Source organism: Rhineura floridana, chromosome 9 (genome assembly GCF_030035675.1).
Source record: "Rhineura floridana isolate rRhiFlo1 chromosome 9, rRhiFlo1.hap2, whole genome shotgun sequence".
NCBI lineage: Eukaryota > Metazoa > Chordata > Lepidosauria > Squamata > Rhineuridae > Rhineura > Rhineura floridana.
The window spans coordinates 82,799,847-82,817,906 of NC_084488.1; the positions used below are offsets into that span (position 1 = coordinate 82,799,847).

The window sequence follows — 18,060 nt, forward strand, 5'->3', positions numbered from 1 at the left end:
ATTACACACTGCATAAGCAGTAAAGACAACAGAATTGTGGCACCTTTAAGACCGACATATTTATTAATGCGAAAGCTTTTGTGGATTCAGCCCACTTCAGTCAGATGCACGAAGTGTTACCTAAGTTGGCAGGTGTATACACAGTTGTGGGGAGAGTGACTTAAAAGGGAAATGAAATGCAAAAAGTACAGTCTGTGACAATATTGTTAAAGCTTAAATACATGTAGATAATTACAGCAACTATTTAATAAGCTATATTGACGATAACACAAACAACCTGGTACTGGTAAGTTAATTCACACATACAGTGGCATAAAAACTCATTATCACTATTCTGGCCAAAAGTGATCAAATTGAACTTCTTGATAAATTGTAATTCATGAGTTTCACACTGGAACTTCCCTTTGCAGTTCCTTTGTTAACAATGGCAACTTGTGGGTCTGTCAGTGCTGTGGGAGGTTGAAATGTCCTCTCAGTTTTTTCTTAATAATACTGATGTCAGATTTGTGTCCATTTATTCTTTTGCACAAACAGCCCTGCTTGTCCTACATAGAATGCAGAAGGGCATTTCTGGCTGACAGACGATAGCACATGTACTGTACATCGCATTGGGTGATCTGTTCCCATTAACTAATGCACTAATTAAAGCATAAGAGTGAGTTTTGCTTGGCTTGGAGGAGAGCATTTACGCAGAGTAGCCACGTTGCACCTGCACTTATATAGCAGAGTCCTGTAGATCGAAAACGGCCCAGCATCAAGCGGATTTTTGCGTTTGTGTGGGCGCCTGAGATCCGTTTCCTTTGGTTAGCAAAGTGGCTACTTCTCCTCCTTTTCGTCCTCCCCCTGACTGCTAAAGGACTAATATTCTCAGATGGTTGCTGACTTCCCGCCCTCCCTGAGTAATGAGGCTATCCTAGCACGAGATGATGAAAAGGAGAGAAGGAGGCACAGCGCCGGCCGGCCCCCACCGCTCCGAGTCCCTTTTCTTTCTTTGCTCCACGCTCAGATGCTCCCGTTTTGCTTTCGTCTTGGACTAAGCGCCACGGCAGGAGCAGCGTTAAGGGCAGCCGCCTGGAGAGGGAAGGCGGAAGGGAGGGGTCCTCTTTATTTGATTGGCGAAGAGCTTCGCTGCGCTTTCGAGCTGCCGGCTGCCCCCTGGCTGGCCGCATCGCTTCCCTTCCCCCTCCTTCTTCTTTTGCCCGGCACCAGCAAGCACCGACCAAAGGGCGGCTGGCGCCTGTCGAGCAGAATCCGGGCAGCAGGAACAGAGCATGTCCGACAAGGGCAAGCGGACCAAGGACCAGGGGCGAGTGACCTTCCCCCAGCAGCAACAGCAACAGCAGCCAGGGGACGGGGAGGACGAGGGGGCCACCGAGGAAGAGCAGCAGCGATTGCGCTGGGGCTGGAGGGGAGTCAATGGGGGGCTGGCGCCGCTCCCGCCACAGAAAACGGTGAAAACCCAGCGGGAAATCTCCGGCTGCTACCCGCCCTCGCCGATGCTGGGCAGCATGTAAGTCCGAAGGGGCCTGCCCGCCTGGGGTTGGGTCAACGAGACTGGGCGGTGGGTGGCGCCTCTGGGGCGGGAGGGACCTGTGAGTTCTCCGCGGCAGGTGGCTTGAGGAGGGCGGGTTGGAACTCGAAGTTTTGGGATTCCCCTTCTTTTGGCTTCTGGGCCAGACAGCCATCCGGACCAGCTTTCCTGTGTGCGTCTGAGAAAGAGAGCGAGAGAGGCAAAGGCGCCTCCTTCTCACTTCCGAAGAGACCGTCGCAGGCAACAGTACCAGGGATTGCCATCCAGGGAGGACTTACTCGGGAGGGCGTCCCTGGTGGGGGCTCCCGATCGGAAAGCGCGTTTAAAAGGCCGGCAGTGGAGATAATAAAACACGACCGAGTTGTGATCGGGGGGTTTTCCGATGGGGGCTTAATATGGTAAACGGGTCGCTGGCAACTGTTTTAAAACTGGATTTTCCCTGGAAAGGGGAGATCCAAGTGAAATGGGGGGGGTAGTAGTGGCTGGCATTTTGATACCACTGATGTGTGCGGCCACTGCAAAAAAAACGCATGCATGAGGAGGGCTGTTGCCACAATAGATGCCCATCTGGGTTGGATGGGTTGCCCATCCTGAGTTGGAAGAGAATGAATTTATTCCAAACACACAGACACACATATATAAGAACGGTTAGAAATGAGGGGATGATGTGCAGGTATTCATGCTAAAGACTCCCTCCCCTTACAATAATTAGTTAATGCTACCGTTTGCTGGGATTTTCTGGAGCACAATCCTGATCGACTCTTCTGATGGCACTTGCGGTTTGCATTCAGAGTTGGACTGGGTGTGTCTGCACCAGCAGCACTTGGGTTCCTTTTCACTTTCGCCCCCCTGACCTGAAACAAATCTTTCTGCATTTTCTGCCGATGCCCCCCTTTTTTTCTTCCCAGGATTGCTGGCTCCATTTTAAAACACGTTTTCAGCCCAAGGTAACTTACTCAGTTTCAACTTTTTCCCACCTCCCAGTTTGCTGCAGTGTGCTAAGGTGCAGAGGAGTATGTGTGCCGACGGTGAACCATGAGAAAGATCGTGGAAATAGCTGGGTTCAGTTTACTCTGAAAGAAATTAGGAGGCGGAATTAGTAGAGTGACCCTTTGCATGGGTTCTAATTCACCATACAAGGTGTGTGGGGAGGAGGTGCTAATAATGAAGGAGGAAGGGTGGGATAGTTGCTTGGAATAAGATAGCTGCTCAAGGCATAAGGCACGCAGTGATAGGCTTGCCAAACCAGAAATGGGTGGGAAAAACTTTCTAAAAGGGTGGGGTATAAATCTGTAAAAACAACAAAACAATAAATAAAATAGGTGCTTGGTTATAACTATGGTGACTGACTTAGCATCATGGTCACTACCTCTGATTTTGCTAGTCTGTCTGGATTGATCAGTTATTCACACCAGGAATAGCACCGTCCCTCTGTAGAGTGTGGGCTTCCAACAGGGCTGGCCCTACTGTTAGGCAAAGTGAGACGGCTGCCTCAGGTGGCACATGCTGAGGGTTGGCAAGCAGATAGAGTGATGTATGCCTTACAGTCGGTCCTGTACCCCCTAAGCTAACTTGCTGCCCTCAGGTGCGGTGGAAAATGTTGTCCCATTGCCAGGGTTGGAAGTAAGATTCAAGTAAGTGCCCATTTGGTTGGCTTCTGAATGAGGAATGTTTTATTCTGTTTTAATATGGATTTTAGCAATAATGATTTTTATATGTATAGCTTTTATTCTAAGCTGCTTTGGGCATAGTTTGCCTAGAAAAGCAACAAATATTCCCCCCCCCAAAAAAATGGGCAAGGGCACCATCTTGTCCTTTGTCTCAGGCAGCAAAATGTCTTGGGCCAGCCATGGTATCTAATGTTCTGATTGAGAACTCATAAATATAACATTTTGTGTTTATTTTGTTGGTTATGTTTATATTTTGTTTATTTTGAATTTTTTTAAAAAAAATAAAAAATGGTGAATTATCTAAGTTCTGCCAGAGCACACAAAGAAATGAACTCCTCTGTAACAAACTGCAAGAAGGACAACTGGGAAATGAAGCACTGAACAGGAACCAAGATGTACACATTGTAGAACATGGTGCAGACTAGCCACCCCCTTGTGTGATTTCCTGTATCTAATATTGCATAGCAAAACATTTGCAGGTCTGGATGCACACTTAAAGAATATAGATGTCAGGGACTGGAAAGGGAAGGATGCAACTGAGGGAATGGTCTAGGCACAAAAGATGCTGAGATTGTTGTAATGGGATCTTTTGTGATAGTGCTTGAGAGTTGACATGAGGGTAGAAAATGTTTCTTACTGGGATGAAAAATGGATTTCACCAGACTTAATGTGGAGCTGAAAAATATTGAGGTCAGAGAGGTTGTCGACATGTAGTAAGCACAGGTGCCAGGCTTAATTTGAGCCAGGGCTCACTGTAGGCTGGAATATGTAAAATAACAATGTAGAGTTCCTCAATAATTGAAGAAGGACACGATGCCTTTCCTCTCACTACTGAGTTACCACATCTGGTTCCCACAGATCTTAGATTTTATTTCAGGTCAGAGAAAGTGGCTTCTGGGCAGGCAGTTTTCAAAAATTAGCCACTGATAGATGCATGTTTCCTTCTAGTAGGAATGTACTACATGGAGATCTAACGGTCCTATTCACAAACAACCAAACGTCTTGGGGCATCTTAATGACTAACAAATTCATTGTGGTGTAAGTTTTCATGCACTACACTTCATCAGATGCATGAAGTGTTACCCTGAGATACAGGTGCAGGGCAGGATTGTAAAGAGTGAGGTCACTGCAAATGACATGCAGAAAGTACAGACTGTGATAATTTCAGTATTAATAGTAGCCAATAGCAAAATCATTAAAAGTCTGCAGTTTATTTCCTTTTGACCTCAATGTTTACCATGCCTCCCGCACCAAGCCATGCCTGTGAGGCAGACTAACACATGCATCTGATGAAGTTAACTGTAATTCACAAAGGTCTATGTCAACAAAGGTTATGCCAATAGATTATGCCATCATACATTTTTAGTATGCCAACAGAGATTCAGCAGGCGCCTTCTGTTTTAACTTTTCAGTGCCTGCTGAAAACCTTCCTGTTTCTCCAGGCTTATGCAGGCAATTAAGAACATGGCTTTTTTTGCAACCGTTGACCTTTGTTTTTATTGTATTTTTAATGTGTGATTTTTAATTCTATGGTGGTGGTGGTTTTTAATGTGTTGTAAACCGCTTTGATGTTTTTAATGAAATAGTAGTATACAAATATTTTTATAAATAAATAAGTGCCACAAGACTCTGTTTTGTTGCAACAGACTAACACAGCTACCCCTCAGGAAATGTGCCATACAGTTCCAGTTAACCGCACTGAAAATGGTTACAATGGAAGTCCTATTCATCCTACTCAGAAGTAAGTCCATTGAATTCCTGAATAAATGTTCAGCATAGGTTTTTCCTTTTCACTTTGTCTTGACAATCCCATGTGGAACACACAAGGCAGAATTTCAAAATGGTCATGCACCATTTCTTAAACTCCAGAATCCACCAACCCCCATGGAATATAGAGAGAGGGATTCTTCAGCCTCCCCCAGTGTCTGTCCTTCCTGATCTTATAAAACCATGAAGCCACTGAGCTACTTTCCCCCCCTTTAAAAATAACGTTTTCAGAGGCAGGTCATAGAATAGGGCGTATTCTGGGCAGTTTCTGTTGGGTACAGAAGCTCAGGAATGGCTGGCCTGTTTGCAAAAGGCAAAAACATTTTTCTTTCTCTGAGTTTATGCATCCCACAGAGAGATTTTACTCATACTTGCATTAAATAAATATGCTAAAATCATAATAAAAGAACTTTTTAAATGCCCAAGTGAGAAGAGTTTATGGAAATGTGAGATAGTGGCTCAGTCTAGCATGTTTTAATATCCTGCTGAATACATTTAATTGACATTGAAAGCATTTATTTAATAGAAGTAGATGAGTCAGGGGTGTTTTTCTCAGACCACTAGAATAGCTGCTGAGAAGCTCCAGTTCCTGTGTCAGTTCAGGTCTTTCAATCATTCTGCTCTGCTGCCAGGAAAAAAAAAATACCTTTCCTCTAAACTTTCTTTGTATTTTCACATGGCCAACCAAATTTGTCAAAGTCAAGAATGTTGCATTGGAAAAGGAGAAGAGATGGAGGACATTTAAAGATAGCCAAATCGTTCAAATTAGAAACTATCATTTGGAACTTTTAAAAAAGTGGTAGTTTCTGTATTGTCTTTACCAAATGTATGAATAGAGAGAAAGTTGCTTTCTATATTTATGTATTTAGACTTATAGTATATCTTGGCCAAAGTATCCCCAGAGGACTCAGTTGAAAGGCTTTTCTATATGGTTGGTTTAGGGAGTCCTTTTCCAGGTCATGATGAGAGTACTCCTGTGAAGCACTATGTACAATAAGTTTGTTGTATCATAGAACATGGAAAGCTTTCCTTATGATAAATCAGACCACTGGTCCTTGTAGCTCAGTATTATCTAAATCAGGCCTGTGTGCCAGTCTTGGCCCAAGAGGCCATTTCCCCCCAAACATGGCCACCAATCCGTCAGCTGACATCACTGGAGGATGTCAGCTCTGAAAACCAGAGATTTAAAGAGCAGCACAGAGCTGTTTGCAAAACGGCTTTCAGACAGCCCCTTACTGAACTTTGAAGTCCTGATAGTTGGGGCTTCAAAGTGCAGTATCACCTAATGTCACTATGACAGGTGGGCTGGCCAGAAAAGGTTTCCCATCCTTGGGCTTACATTTACTGTTAGCAGTTCTCCAAGGTTTAGACAGGAGTCTTTCCCAGCCCTACCTGGAGATGCCGGGGATTGAATTTAGGATTTTCTGCATGCAAAACATCCACCACTGAGCTATGGCCGGTCCCAGAACTGGTCCGTCTGCTCAGTGTTGCCAACCTGCACTGGACTTTTCTTTCTGCTTTAAAATGTGCGTGTATGTATCTGGCACATGTCACCCTATGCTTATTGCAGATATGAAGTGATCAGAATCTTAATACTAATATAAAATTACCTACTTTATTTTCAATGTTTATTTCCCCCTGCTTTCATTCATTTACATCTGTTTATAAAAGCTGTTAAATGCCAGTTGTCTAGAGTGATCAGTGGGATGGAGAGAAAGGAAAGGGCTTTCTATACCCTCACAACCTACTCAGCAGTTCACTGCTATTGACTGAGGGGGGAATGGGATGCAGAACTTACCAATCCTTTTTGATGCCCCGCTCATCAGTGGGCTGTGTAATAGGCTTCAGGCCAACAGGCAAGAACTTTTTCCCATCTTTCACAGGAACTGAGTAACACCAGGATGTGGAACAGACAATGCATCTGGGTGTGCCTCTCACAGCTCAGAGAAACATTTCTTCCATTATCTCTTGACCAAAAGACAGAAGCCAGGAACTGGCTTTTTTGGATATGTGATCGTACACATGCTGTTAGGCATCACTATGCTGTCCATTTACACGCTGTAGCATCAATATTGGTTCGGTATTCCATTGGCTGCACACACAATCACCATCTAAAAGAAAAGTAATGGCTTTAGAGCAGTAATTGGGAATTTGTGGTCCTCCAGATGCTGTTGCACTTACAACTTCCATCAGCTACAACCAGCTGGGGGTGGTGGGAGTTGTAGCCCAGCAACACGTGCAGGATCACAGGTTCCCCATTCCTGCTTTAGAGGGAGACCATTAGAGCCTATACCATGAGCCTGTACACTATACTATCTGCTAGCATTATTATTAGAATCTACATGACAATAAGCTGGGAAAAGTAGTTTTCCCCCCTCTGTTGTTCTATTTTATTTTTTTTTGCAGATGCAGGTGTGTTACGCTATGAAAGTCTGGAAATCATTACCGTAGTATCACAGGGAGAAAGTAAGGGTGGCTTACGGTAGCATTTCCATAGCCTTTACATGTGTCCAAAAAATGTATGGGAATACCATAAATGACATCAGACATGAGGCAACAGAAGAGGGAAAGCAGAAGCAGAAGGACAGAAGCAAATTTATTTTTCACTCCTCATCTATCAGTATAAAACCAGCAGTGCAAAGTTTCCTGCTCACATTCCCAATTACATCTCCCCCTCTCTCTAATTCCAACCCTTGTTTCCTTTCCCATAATTGACTGTTCTTGACACCCACTCCAACCACTTCCTGTGCCATGCCATCTCATACCCAGGGGAGATAAAGATTGTTATTAAATGTATGCCAGTAATATACTTTTTTTGTGTTTGTGGAGCAATAATACATTTCTTTGCGTTGGTTCCTAAAAGCAATAAAATGCCTCAGTTAGAGAGGAGAAAATATTACCTCAGAGAATGTGAATAGAAGAAAATAAATTATCTGGAATTATACTCTCTTTTTATGGTGTACCATAGCCTACTTTCTCTTTCCAGTATTTGGGTCTTCAGGGATAATCCAGTTTCAATGTACAGTTTAATTTTTCACTTTATAATGAAAACCTGTTATGAGATCCTTGTTTAGAGTTATAAAGTGTTTCTAAAGAGACGATTAATTAAACTTAGGCTGGTGAAAACCCTGAGTATAAAATTAGTTTGGGGGCTTTCAAACTTCATTACTGTGCACCTTGTTAAGTCAAGGAAAAAACTGTTTGAATCCCTGCAATTATAACTTACCTAGGGGCTGTACCCCTGCTCACTCTGCTGACTTACTCGCCACTATTTCCCCACATATGAGAGCCAGTGTGGTGTAGTGGTTAAGGCGTTGGACTACGACCTGGGAGACCAGGGCTCGAATCCCCACATAGCCATGAAGCTCACTGGGTGACTTTGGGCCAGTCATTGCCTCTCAGCCCATGAAAACCCTATTCATAGGATCGCCATAAGTCGGAATCGACTTGAAGGCAGTACATTTACATTTTTTTATTTCCCCACGTTAGCTCCCTAGAGCTTCTCCTTCCCATCCCATGCCATCTACTAAGCTCTCTTTTCACCTTCCCAACCCCATTCCTGAAGCCATTTCTGTTCTGCAGCCCAGCTTTGCATCCCTGTATTTTTACCTTCAACCCATGTCCATGCCTCCTCCCTCTCCTTTTGTGCAACTTCGCCTTGCACACAGACCACCCCCATGGTAACCTCCTGTATCTTCCTCCTCCTACACACTGCAACTAGTAAGCACCCTTTTCACCTTCCACCCAATCATGAAGCGACCATCCCCTCCTGTTCTGCAGTCCCTTTGTACCCCTGCTTTTCTCTTCACCACATTCCTATGTCTCCTCCTCCTTTTTTGCACCCCCTTTTACATCTCATTTTCCCCTTTGCCCCTTTTGCCTCCCTCCTCCCTTTTCTCAACTGTCCTTTGCACACAGACCACCCCTATTCCCATACCTTCTCCCCCTCTCCTATTCTGCAGCCCCCTTTGAACATCTAACCCCTATTTTCACCTTCACCCCCTTTCCCTACCTCTTTCTCCTTTTCCCAACTTCCCTTACACACAGACCACCCAAATTTCCATGCCTCCTCCTCCCTCCTTTTCTGCAGCTTGCTTTGTATCCTCTTCCCCGTGATTATATATGTTATGCTTAAGATTCTATTCATCTTAAAGATACAGTAAGCTTGTTCAGTTAGAGAAGGATAAGTTCAGTTGATGGGTGTTGTACAAATATGGATGTTTGCTTGTTAATCAAATACCTATTCTAAATACATTGAATCTGAAACTTCAGGTTGAAGACAACACAGGAGTGAAATGAATTGTGTGAAGATACTATGGAATATTTGAGGGCTCCACATTTTTTATCTCTCTCACATGAGGCAGCTGAGTAATGGAAGAGGGAGAAGTTTGCAGTGAGAAATGAGGAGTACTGAAAGGGGAAAAGTGGCTGTTTAAAGCAAGGGCAGAGGTTTGAGCGAAGCAGGGATTGAGAGACACTGAGAGAAAAATTGGTTTTAAATAATGGCAGAGGCTTGAGCAAAACAGGTATTGAGCCACACTGAGAAAATAATGTCAGTTTTGTACAATGGCAGAGGTTTTAGTAGAGCGAGTGGGCGTTTGGGTACAGTGAGAAGGGAGTTGGGGAAAGGTCTTGTGTTAACTTCTGTGTTGTACCCATCTCTGCTATTTTTTCTTGTTAAACCTTTTTTAAAAAACCTCAATGTGCCTCCTTTCCCAATATATTCAGACCTCTCTTGTTGTTTTCAACCACCATTTCTTCCTTGTCAGCACATCCTTCCCTTCTCACTCCCATGCTGTTCCTGTTGTGCGGCCTGCCTTCTCTTCCGCTCCCTGCCTCACCCTGACTTCATGTAAATCAAAGATTGTTATGCGGCACTACAAATCCTCCAGTGAGACCTGCATGATGACACTCTTACATGTTTATTACATGTAAGAAATAGATTAATACAAGCAGTTCTGGTTATTCTTCTTCTTTTTGGTAATTACTGCGCAGTAGAATCCACAAGAAATATGCAGCCCATTCGTAAGTGTGTCAGCTTTGAAGTAATTCCCCTGTACGTACTTCATATAGCTGCCAATGAGTTTAGGTAATATGTAAGTAATACAGTAAAGCGTGCCTAGGATTGTAGCCTATATCACAAAGATGTCCAACACAGAGAGCTCTTCACATTAGTCTCTGGAACTTGGTATGGTAGCTGTACAGCACATTAAATGGCCTTTATAGCAGGTAGTAATTGTCCACTCTTGATAGTGGCTCTCCAGGACCTCAAACACCTACTACCTCATCCTTTTAGCAGGAAGTGGGAGCGATTGAGCCTGGGATCTTCTGTACACAAAGCATGTGCTACAGAACTGTGGTCTGTCTGCTCTGTATTTAGCTTGTTTATAACCCTGGATCACTGCATATCCTCTCCATGTGGTTCTGGCTCTCTGAAAAAAATGAGCATTTCAAGCCACTGATGTCTTACAGCGGTACCCATACTGAACCTAGAGCTTAGACCGAGTATGCATGGCCATCATGGAATGCTTGGACTGTGGAGGAGGGAACAACTGGTTAGCAGGAAAATGTGTGTGTGTGTATGAATATAAGTGGTTTACTGCATATTAAAAAAAAAAGGGAACTGGGCTAGGAAGAAATAGGAAGGTACTAGTAGGAAGGTACTAGTTTTCAAGTAGGGAAGGCCCAGAGCTCAGTGGTACAATGTGTGCTTTAACGTGTAAACTGTTGACTGTATAATTTCCATAATTCCCAGTTAAAATCCTCTTATGCAGAAGGTGGACCAGGAATCTGCTACCGTATTTTCTCTACCTCCATGAAGAACAACTGTGGCAAAGCTTGTCAGGAGAGACACTTTAGCACATTGCAGTTGTTCAGTGCAGTTGCATATCTCATAGTTATAGTCGTAGCCATGCATTGGCTTCATGCCTATACAGCCCTGTGGGATCTGCACTGCACCTGGGCTCCCAACCACAGGATCCAAATAGAATCAGGCTAACTAGTTTAGTTGCTCTCCTGGGAACTACACACCTGTGGGGCTATGTTGGTGCTAGGTCATTCTGTTGCACACTGCTGCTTATTTTAGAGATATTAAATAACTAGAACATTTGCAACCTATTCTTCAGTCCTAGAGCAGTAAGTAGGGAATGTGCAGATCCAAATTAAGTTAACCATTAACTTAACGATCTGGGGCAACATGGTGGTCAAAAGTATGACTAACATCCTGAAATCCCTGATTCAAATCTCACTCAACTGTGAGACTTGATATGGTTTTAGACAAACAACTGTTCTGTCAGGCTCAGTCCTCCATCTGTAAGATAAGGATAATTCTAAGGGTAATAATCATAATACTGGCATATCTTGCAAAGGTTTCTGCAAAGCTTACTGCGATAAGGTATGTGGGAAGAGTTTTGAATGTCCTGTATATGTTAGGGATGGGGAACCTGTGGCCCTCCAGATGTTGTTAGACTCCAGCTCCCATCATCCCTGACCATTGGTCATGCTGATTGGGGTTGGTGAGAGTTGGAGTCCAACAACATGTGGAGAGCCAAAGGTTCCTCATTCCTGATATATGTTATAGTGCTATCCTGGTGATATTTTTTACTGAAAGTTTTAGTAATATTAATCATAATTATCTACGTGGACAAGAATGTGACATGATTTCTGATATGATTTTTGTAGAGGAGGACTGCTATTAAAAGCCATATGAAATGACTGCTGTTAGCGTCTTTGTCATTCCACCCTAGAGTTCTGCATCAGGGACTTCTGCATGTTGGAGTTTGCTGATTGGGATGCAGTTTTTGCAGTCTGTCCCACCCTAGAAAGCTCTGCCACAGAAGGAGATGTCACTGTCTTCTGCGCTGTTCCTAGAGCTCAATTAATCAACCTAGCAGGATGTGCTGAAGCAACAGGACATCAGAGAACATGGGACTGTGGGCATGTGTGCATTGCTACTTCAAAATGTTCTTTACTCTTTTGTGCACCTCTGTAAATTGTTGTACCAGAAGCCTGTTTGAATCTCCCCAAATAAATATATGCAAGCAGTCTTCAGCATGTGATGTTTTGCAATTACTTGCTGTGGGGTTCACCAGAAGCCAACAGCCCTGTTTTTGTTACCAGACAGGTGCTTTCCTCTTGAATTGCATTTTAATTTGCATAGTGTGCAGCATGTCCTAATGAAGTAAGTATGGCAAAATATAATACTAAATCATGTACTAATTAGCTTGTGATTAAGGCCCACCTGATTGTGATGTGTGTTGATACCCATGCAATTGTGCAAAAAAAAAAATGCTAGTGGCAATGGCTGAGGTTGTAAATGAGCTATTGCTGGGAACATTTCCCTAGTATTGCTGTAGAAAGTTTCCTGAAAATATCTGCTCAAGGCTACAATAATATGAAAAGGCAATCCTGTACTTTCCAGTGCAGGAAGATTGTAAGTTGGCACAAGTCCCAGCAAGGCTTCCATTGCCAACATTAGGTAGATATTATTAATTTATTTAAAAGGTTTCTCAGCCACTTTTCACTTGCACTAGCAACCTAGTTTTCCCTAAAGTGGATTGATTATCCTGAAATGGCAGTCCTTACGATTCATTTCCAGAATTACTGCTTCAGTTCTATACCCACTTACCTAAGCCCCACTGAACTCAGTGGCAGTTACTTCTGAATAGGATTTCACTGTACTTTTGTCTACATCATCAAGATATGAATCTGAGCAAGTTTAAAGAACAATAAATACCCTTTAATAAACAGGTGCTCTTTCCTATATTTGCTTGCTGTCTCAAATGACTATCCAAGTTCTGCATACTGGGAAGGCAGAAGAAGACCCAATCTGAGAATCAATACACATATGTCCTTTTTTCTCACCAGTAGTCTTCATGGAGGAGGGAAAGCCAATAGGAAGGTGGGATGGACTCTCACCACCCATGGTCCAGGGCTCTGGCACACTTAAAAGGCAAGAAGAGGCCCTGACTTGTCCCACTGACAATTGTTCACTTGTTTTCGTCTCATAGTTGTATGCATTAACTAAAGTTCAGTTCAATTCAGGACAGTAGAAGGTAGAAGAAAACTTGTAGCCTTTTAGTTTGCACATTCAAGCCCTACAGCTGCCATTTAGCTACATATTCTGGCAATGTTGTGCTATGTTTGGTCTTATAAGTAGTAACACATTGCAGGATTGCAGCCAAACTAAACTCCTTACGCCACCAAATGAAATAAAATCACATTAGTTAAAATTTGAGAGAGAGTTGTTTTTGAACAACACCCTATAGCTTTTAAATTGAAAAGCAAATGTTCAGGTTAAAAAAAAGTCTGCTAAGGTATCTGTTTATTAAATTGTAGCAATATTGCTGGTAGGGATTGGGTTCACTGCCTAGTTCTGATCTGCTTGTATTCTGATAGTCCGTCGTTCCATTCTGATCTGCCCTTTTTTTGTTCCCACTTGCTTTGGCACTTGCTGATTTGATCCGCCGTTATTTTTTGTTTGGTTGTGGGGAAAAGCATCATTTTTAGCATAAATGCCTGTGTAAATGATCCCAGTGTTCTATGTGGTAGTTTGTTTGTTTTTGCTATTTACCACACCTACACACTGTTATGAATGCATCAAGTTAGACGAAAGTACAAAGATAATTATGTAAAATCAGGAAAAAAATTCAGAAAAAACCCCGCGGTGATTACAGCCATGGCCTGACCCCAAAAATCCATGCTGATTACAGCAGTAGCCCGCTCTAAGAAATCAGTGCCAGTCTGAAAAGATAGTGGACTGTCAAATTCAGTTGCAATCTGGTACTAAGACCAATTTAGTGGATATTCTCCCCCATCCCTAATTGCTGTTCATCCATACGACCCTTCAGGGTCAGTCTAAGACATACTGTTGCCTAAGGTGAAGGACAAGATGGAGCCACATCCCCTCCTACAATTCCATGTGCAGAAACTGGCAAGACTGGCAGTTCCCTGTAATTTCAACACTGATGATGGGACAGCATCCCCCAAAGGCTGTTTTAGAGGGCTCAGGACAGGCTTCTTGACCTACAATTTGCTGTTGCTCCCCAGCATCTGCTGCCTGAGGTGGCCGCCTCCTTCAATCTAATGGTAGGGCTGGCCTTCCTTGTCTTGTAATTGTGTACTTTGTCTCAGCTTTGTGCAATATATTGTAGTGGATGTTCTTTACTAAATGTTTCAAAACATAAGCACTTTCTAGGTTTTTTTATTTTTATTTTTAAACAGCTTTTCTAGCATTTTGGAATTTGTTGGGGGAAATGGTGAGGAAAGAGTGGGGTGAGATAAATAGGGAAATGTGAAGGATAAATTGTGTGTGAGAGAGTAAACATGAATGGGAACAATGAAAAAGAATATGAAACTGCACAGGGAAAAAGTCCCTTCCTTGTTTCACACCAATATCCTAACATTCCATCCTTTCACGCTAAGACGAACCCCTGTTGCACTCAGTCTGTTGGTGGCATGAGCCTTCAGCAGGTGCTTTGTATTATATTTGTTAATGAGCACATTAGATTCTCTTTCCTCTGATGAAGAACTTATGATATGCAAAACATGCTATGATAAGTTCATTACATTTTCATATCAAACATACTCTTGCACCTGTTGTGATTTCCACTATTTAAAATTTGGGTTAATAGAAATAGTTATTGTAAGATGTGCTAGTTGTAATTTTCATAGCAAAATAGCTGAGTTTGCATGCTGTCCTGCATTAATCCCTTAGCATTTGCACTCTCCATATATTTTAAATTATAACTCCCATCATCCCTGACCGTTGGCCATGTTAGCTGTGGCTGATGGGAGCTGTAGCTGGAGGGCTTTGTCCAGATTGGGGAAGGCTGTACCTTTGCCTGGTTTCTTATCTGTTAGTTTTGAGTTGACAAATGTATGACAGTTTGAGAATGGAGAATGGTTTTTGTTGCACATGTTCTTAGGTGCTGGGTTTTCATGCTCTCAGTTGAAAAGGATAGGGAGAAATAGGGTAAAATAATTTAACATACTGTTAACTACCCAAGGCTATAGCGTTTGCAATACTTAACAATAACATTTTAGTTCTTGATTTCCATAGGACAGTTAAATGTTGTCCCTTTGAAATAATTTGGGCTGAAAAATGCTTAACGATGTAATCCAATACATGTCTACTCAGAAGTAAGCTCCATTGGATTCAATGGGACTTACTCCCAGGTAAGGGTGTACTGGATTGCAGCCTAACTGTGGTATAGTGGTTTTAGGGTTTTTAGTGGTTTCACAATCATGGTGCCTAATCCTGCAACTTTTGCACCAACAACATTTTCACTATTATTATTAATTTTTATGTGTCTCCTTATACCCAAAGGTCTCAAGGTGACTTACATAGTAAATAAATAAATATTAAAAACATACAACAATAAGTGTGATTACACTAAATATCCCTTCCAAATGCACATTTCCCACCATAAAACAAACACATTCACACTAAAGCCTCAAACTTCAATAGGCAATTTGGTTGATTTGGAATTACAGTGCATATTGATTATTTGTTTTGTTTGATTATATACGTTTTCTTTAGGTATATTTTCTGGAGATGTAGTACCATTAGAAAAAATCCCAACCATGCCTTTAGAAATGCTAGGCGTGAGTCTAGACATTAAAATACAAGCTACGTTTCTATTAGTAATTTATTTTGAGAAGACACAGGCATATCAAATACATGACTTTGTCACATTATATGTAGTGGGCTATATATCTCTTACTGACAAAACACTGTACATTTAGAATGTTTTCTTCCTATAAAAACTGAGTTTCATTTGCTGAATTTGCTATACTCATGCTGAGTGGGTTGGCTACCTACTACCAGCTTTATTGCTCTAGCAAGGAATGAAAGCCTGTAGTTTGCAAGTTTTCTGTATGGCCTTATAGGGATGGGGAATCTGCAGCCCTCCAGTTGCTGTTGGACTTCGCCTCTCATCAGCCCTAGCTAGCATGGCTAATAGTCAGGGATAACTACACGCAGACCTTTGGCTCTTGATGACCTCTTTTAGTGGGCTGGGACTTGTATACCTGACCTTTATTCATATGGATTGTGTTTGTTTTAATTTGTTTTTTAATATTTTTTAAAATATGTTTTTAGGCTTTATGGATTCTGTTGTTTTTAATTGGTTATATAAGTCGATGTGGGTCACCTGGTGAGATAAGCGACATCATCATCATCATTATTGTCATCATCATAGCAGTTGTAGTCCAAAAACATCTGGAAGACCACAGGTTCCTTGTTTCTGTTGTGAGGCATACATCATCCTCTTATCTCCTTATGCAATGGGCCAGAGTATGGATACTTGTGGGGTGGGGAGAACAATCAAACACCGACAGGTTTAGGCTAGCAGAAAAAACATAAGAAACAATAAGCTGTGATTTCTATAACCTTTGTAGTCATGGTGCCACAGTGTGGGAGACATAGACACTAGGGAACTTAAAGATGAAATGTATACTCATCATTATCCAGAAAGAACCAGGAAAGGGAGTGGGTTTGCAAATGTGTGTGATGGGGGGTGGAAAGCACGTATGGCTATGCCTAATACTGAGTGAAACTGCTAATCATCATGCTAGGCTAGTTCTGTCTGTTCTGATTGTCTGCAGCTTTCTGATGCCTCAGGTAGTGGTCTCTCCATGAACTTTGCTTGGAGCTTCCTGGAAGAAAGATGGGATATAAATGTCAGAAATAAGCAGAAGTAGATATGCAAAGCAATTTCTTATTGTTTCTGCTCGTTAGGACCATTGATGGAAGCCCTTCTTTGAGACGTATGACTGTGATGAGGGAAAAGGGAAGGCGGCAAGCAATTAGAGGTCCAGCCTTTATGTTCAACGAGAGGGGCACAAGCCTTACGGCGGAGGAAGAGCGCTTTCTGGATGCCGCAGAGTATGGGAACATCCCTGTGGTGCGCAAAATGTTGGAAGAATCACAAACCTTGAATGTCAACTGTGTCGACTACATGGGCCAAAATGCCTTGCAGCTTGCAGTGGGGAATGAACATCTGGAGGTGACGGAACTTCTGTTAAAGAAAGAGAATCTGGCACGGATTGGAGATGCCCTGCTGCTTGCAATTAGCAAAGGGTACGTCCGGATTGTGGAAGCAATCTTGAATCATCCCGGGTTTGCAGCTAGCAAGCGCCTGACTCTGAGTCCCTGTGAGCAGGAACTCCAGGATGATGACTTTTATTCTTACGATGAAGACGGCACCCGCTTCTCCCCGGACATCACGCCCATCATTTTAGCAGCCCATTGTCAGAAGTATGAGGTGGTGCACATGTTGTTAATGAAAGGGGCACGGATAGAGAGACCTCATGATTATTTTTGCAAATGCAGTGATTGTACTGAGAAACAAAAGCATGATTCTTTTAGTCATTCCAGGTCAAGGATAAATGCATACAAGGGATTGGCAAGTCCTGCCTACCTATCCCTGTCTAGTGAAGACCCAGTTCTCACGGCTCTAGAACTCAGCAATGAGCTTGCCAAACTGGCTAATATTGAAAAAGAATTCAAGGTAAGACTTCACTTCTCAAGTCTTCTCTGTCTGCTGCATTGGCTTCAGCAGATTCAAACACTTCACATTTATTTTCCCGTAACTTATCTATTCCTGTTAATACTGCTGTTGTAATGCCTGGATATTTTAAAGCGCCATTTTACTTTAAATGAAAATACTTAAGGACTTCAGTAAGTGAGGGTGTAATCAGACAAATGCATTACTCTCCCTGTAATAGATGACAACAGGCTTGTTCACTGAAATGGAAAATAATTGTTTTTATTGAAGTGCACTCAATTGAAATAATGTCATCTGAGCCACCAGAAAAAATCATACTGATTTCGAGCAGTAGGTCCTAAATGAGTATTCTTGTTTCTGTTCATACCTCATGAATACTGTTGTTTACAAGTTATGGAAGCTACATACGTTTATCATTTCCTTCTCAGAAGAACACTGTGCTCATTCGTCTCCCAGAAATGTACTAGGGTGCCATGGGCCAGCTGTTAAAATCTGGTCTTACCCTTTTTGCCATTTTTCATTTATACCCATTTATAGTGTCATAGTGTGTGCATTATTCTCCCCTTTTTCATTAAATAGACTC

General features: G+C 42.4%; 1 protein-coding gene across 4 annotated transcripts in view; it reads left to right on the plus strand.

Annotated features, from left to right (window-relative positions):
- Positions 1-732: 732 nt before the first annotated feature.
- TRPC3 (transient receptor potential cation channel subfamily C member 3) overlaps positions 733-18,060 on the plus strand; it is a 72,941-nt gene continuing 55,613 nt past the window's right edge. Inside the window, exons 1-3 of one of the 4 annotated variants that reach the window (XR_009757960.1) lie at positions 733-1,510; positions 4,848-4,942; positions 16,709-17,480. Coding sequence is in view for 3 of the 4 variants with exons in the window: in XM_061585194.1 (XP_061441178.1) it covers positions 872-1,510; positions 4,848-4,942; positions 16,709-17,480 (1,506 nt within the window). In the remaining variant the exon portion in view is untranslated. Of the gene's footprint in view, positions 1,511-1,668; positions 1,930-4,847; positions 4,943-16,708; positions 17,481-18,060 lie in introns of those variants that run through there. The other 3 variants (XM_061585194.1, XM_061585195.1, XM_061585196.1) reach the window with 3 other exon arrangements.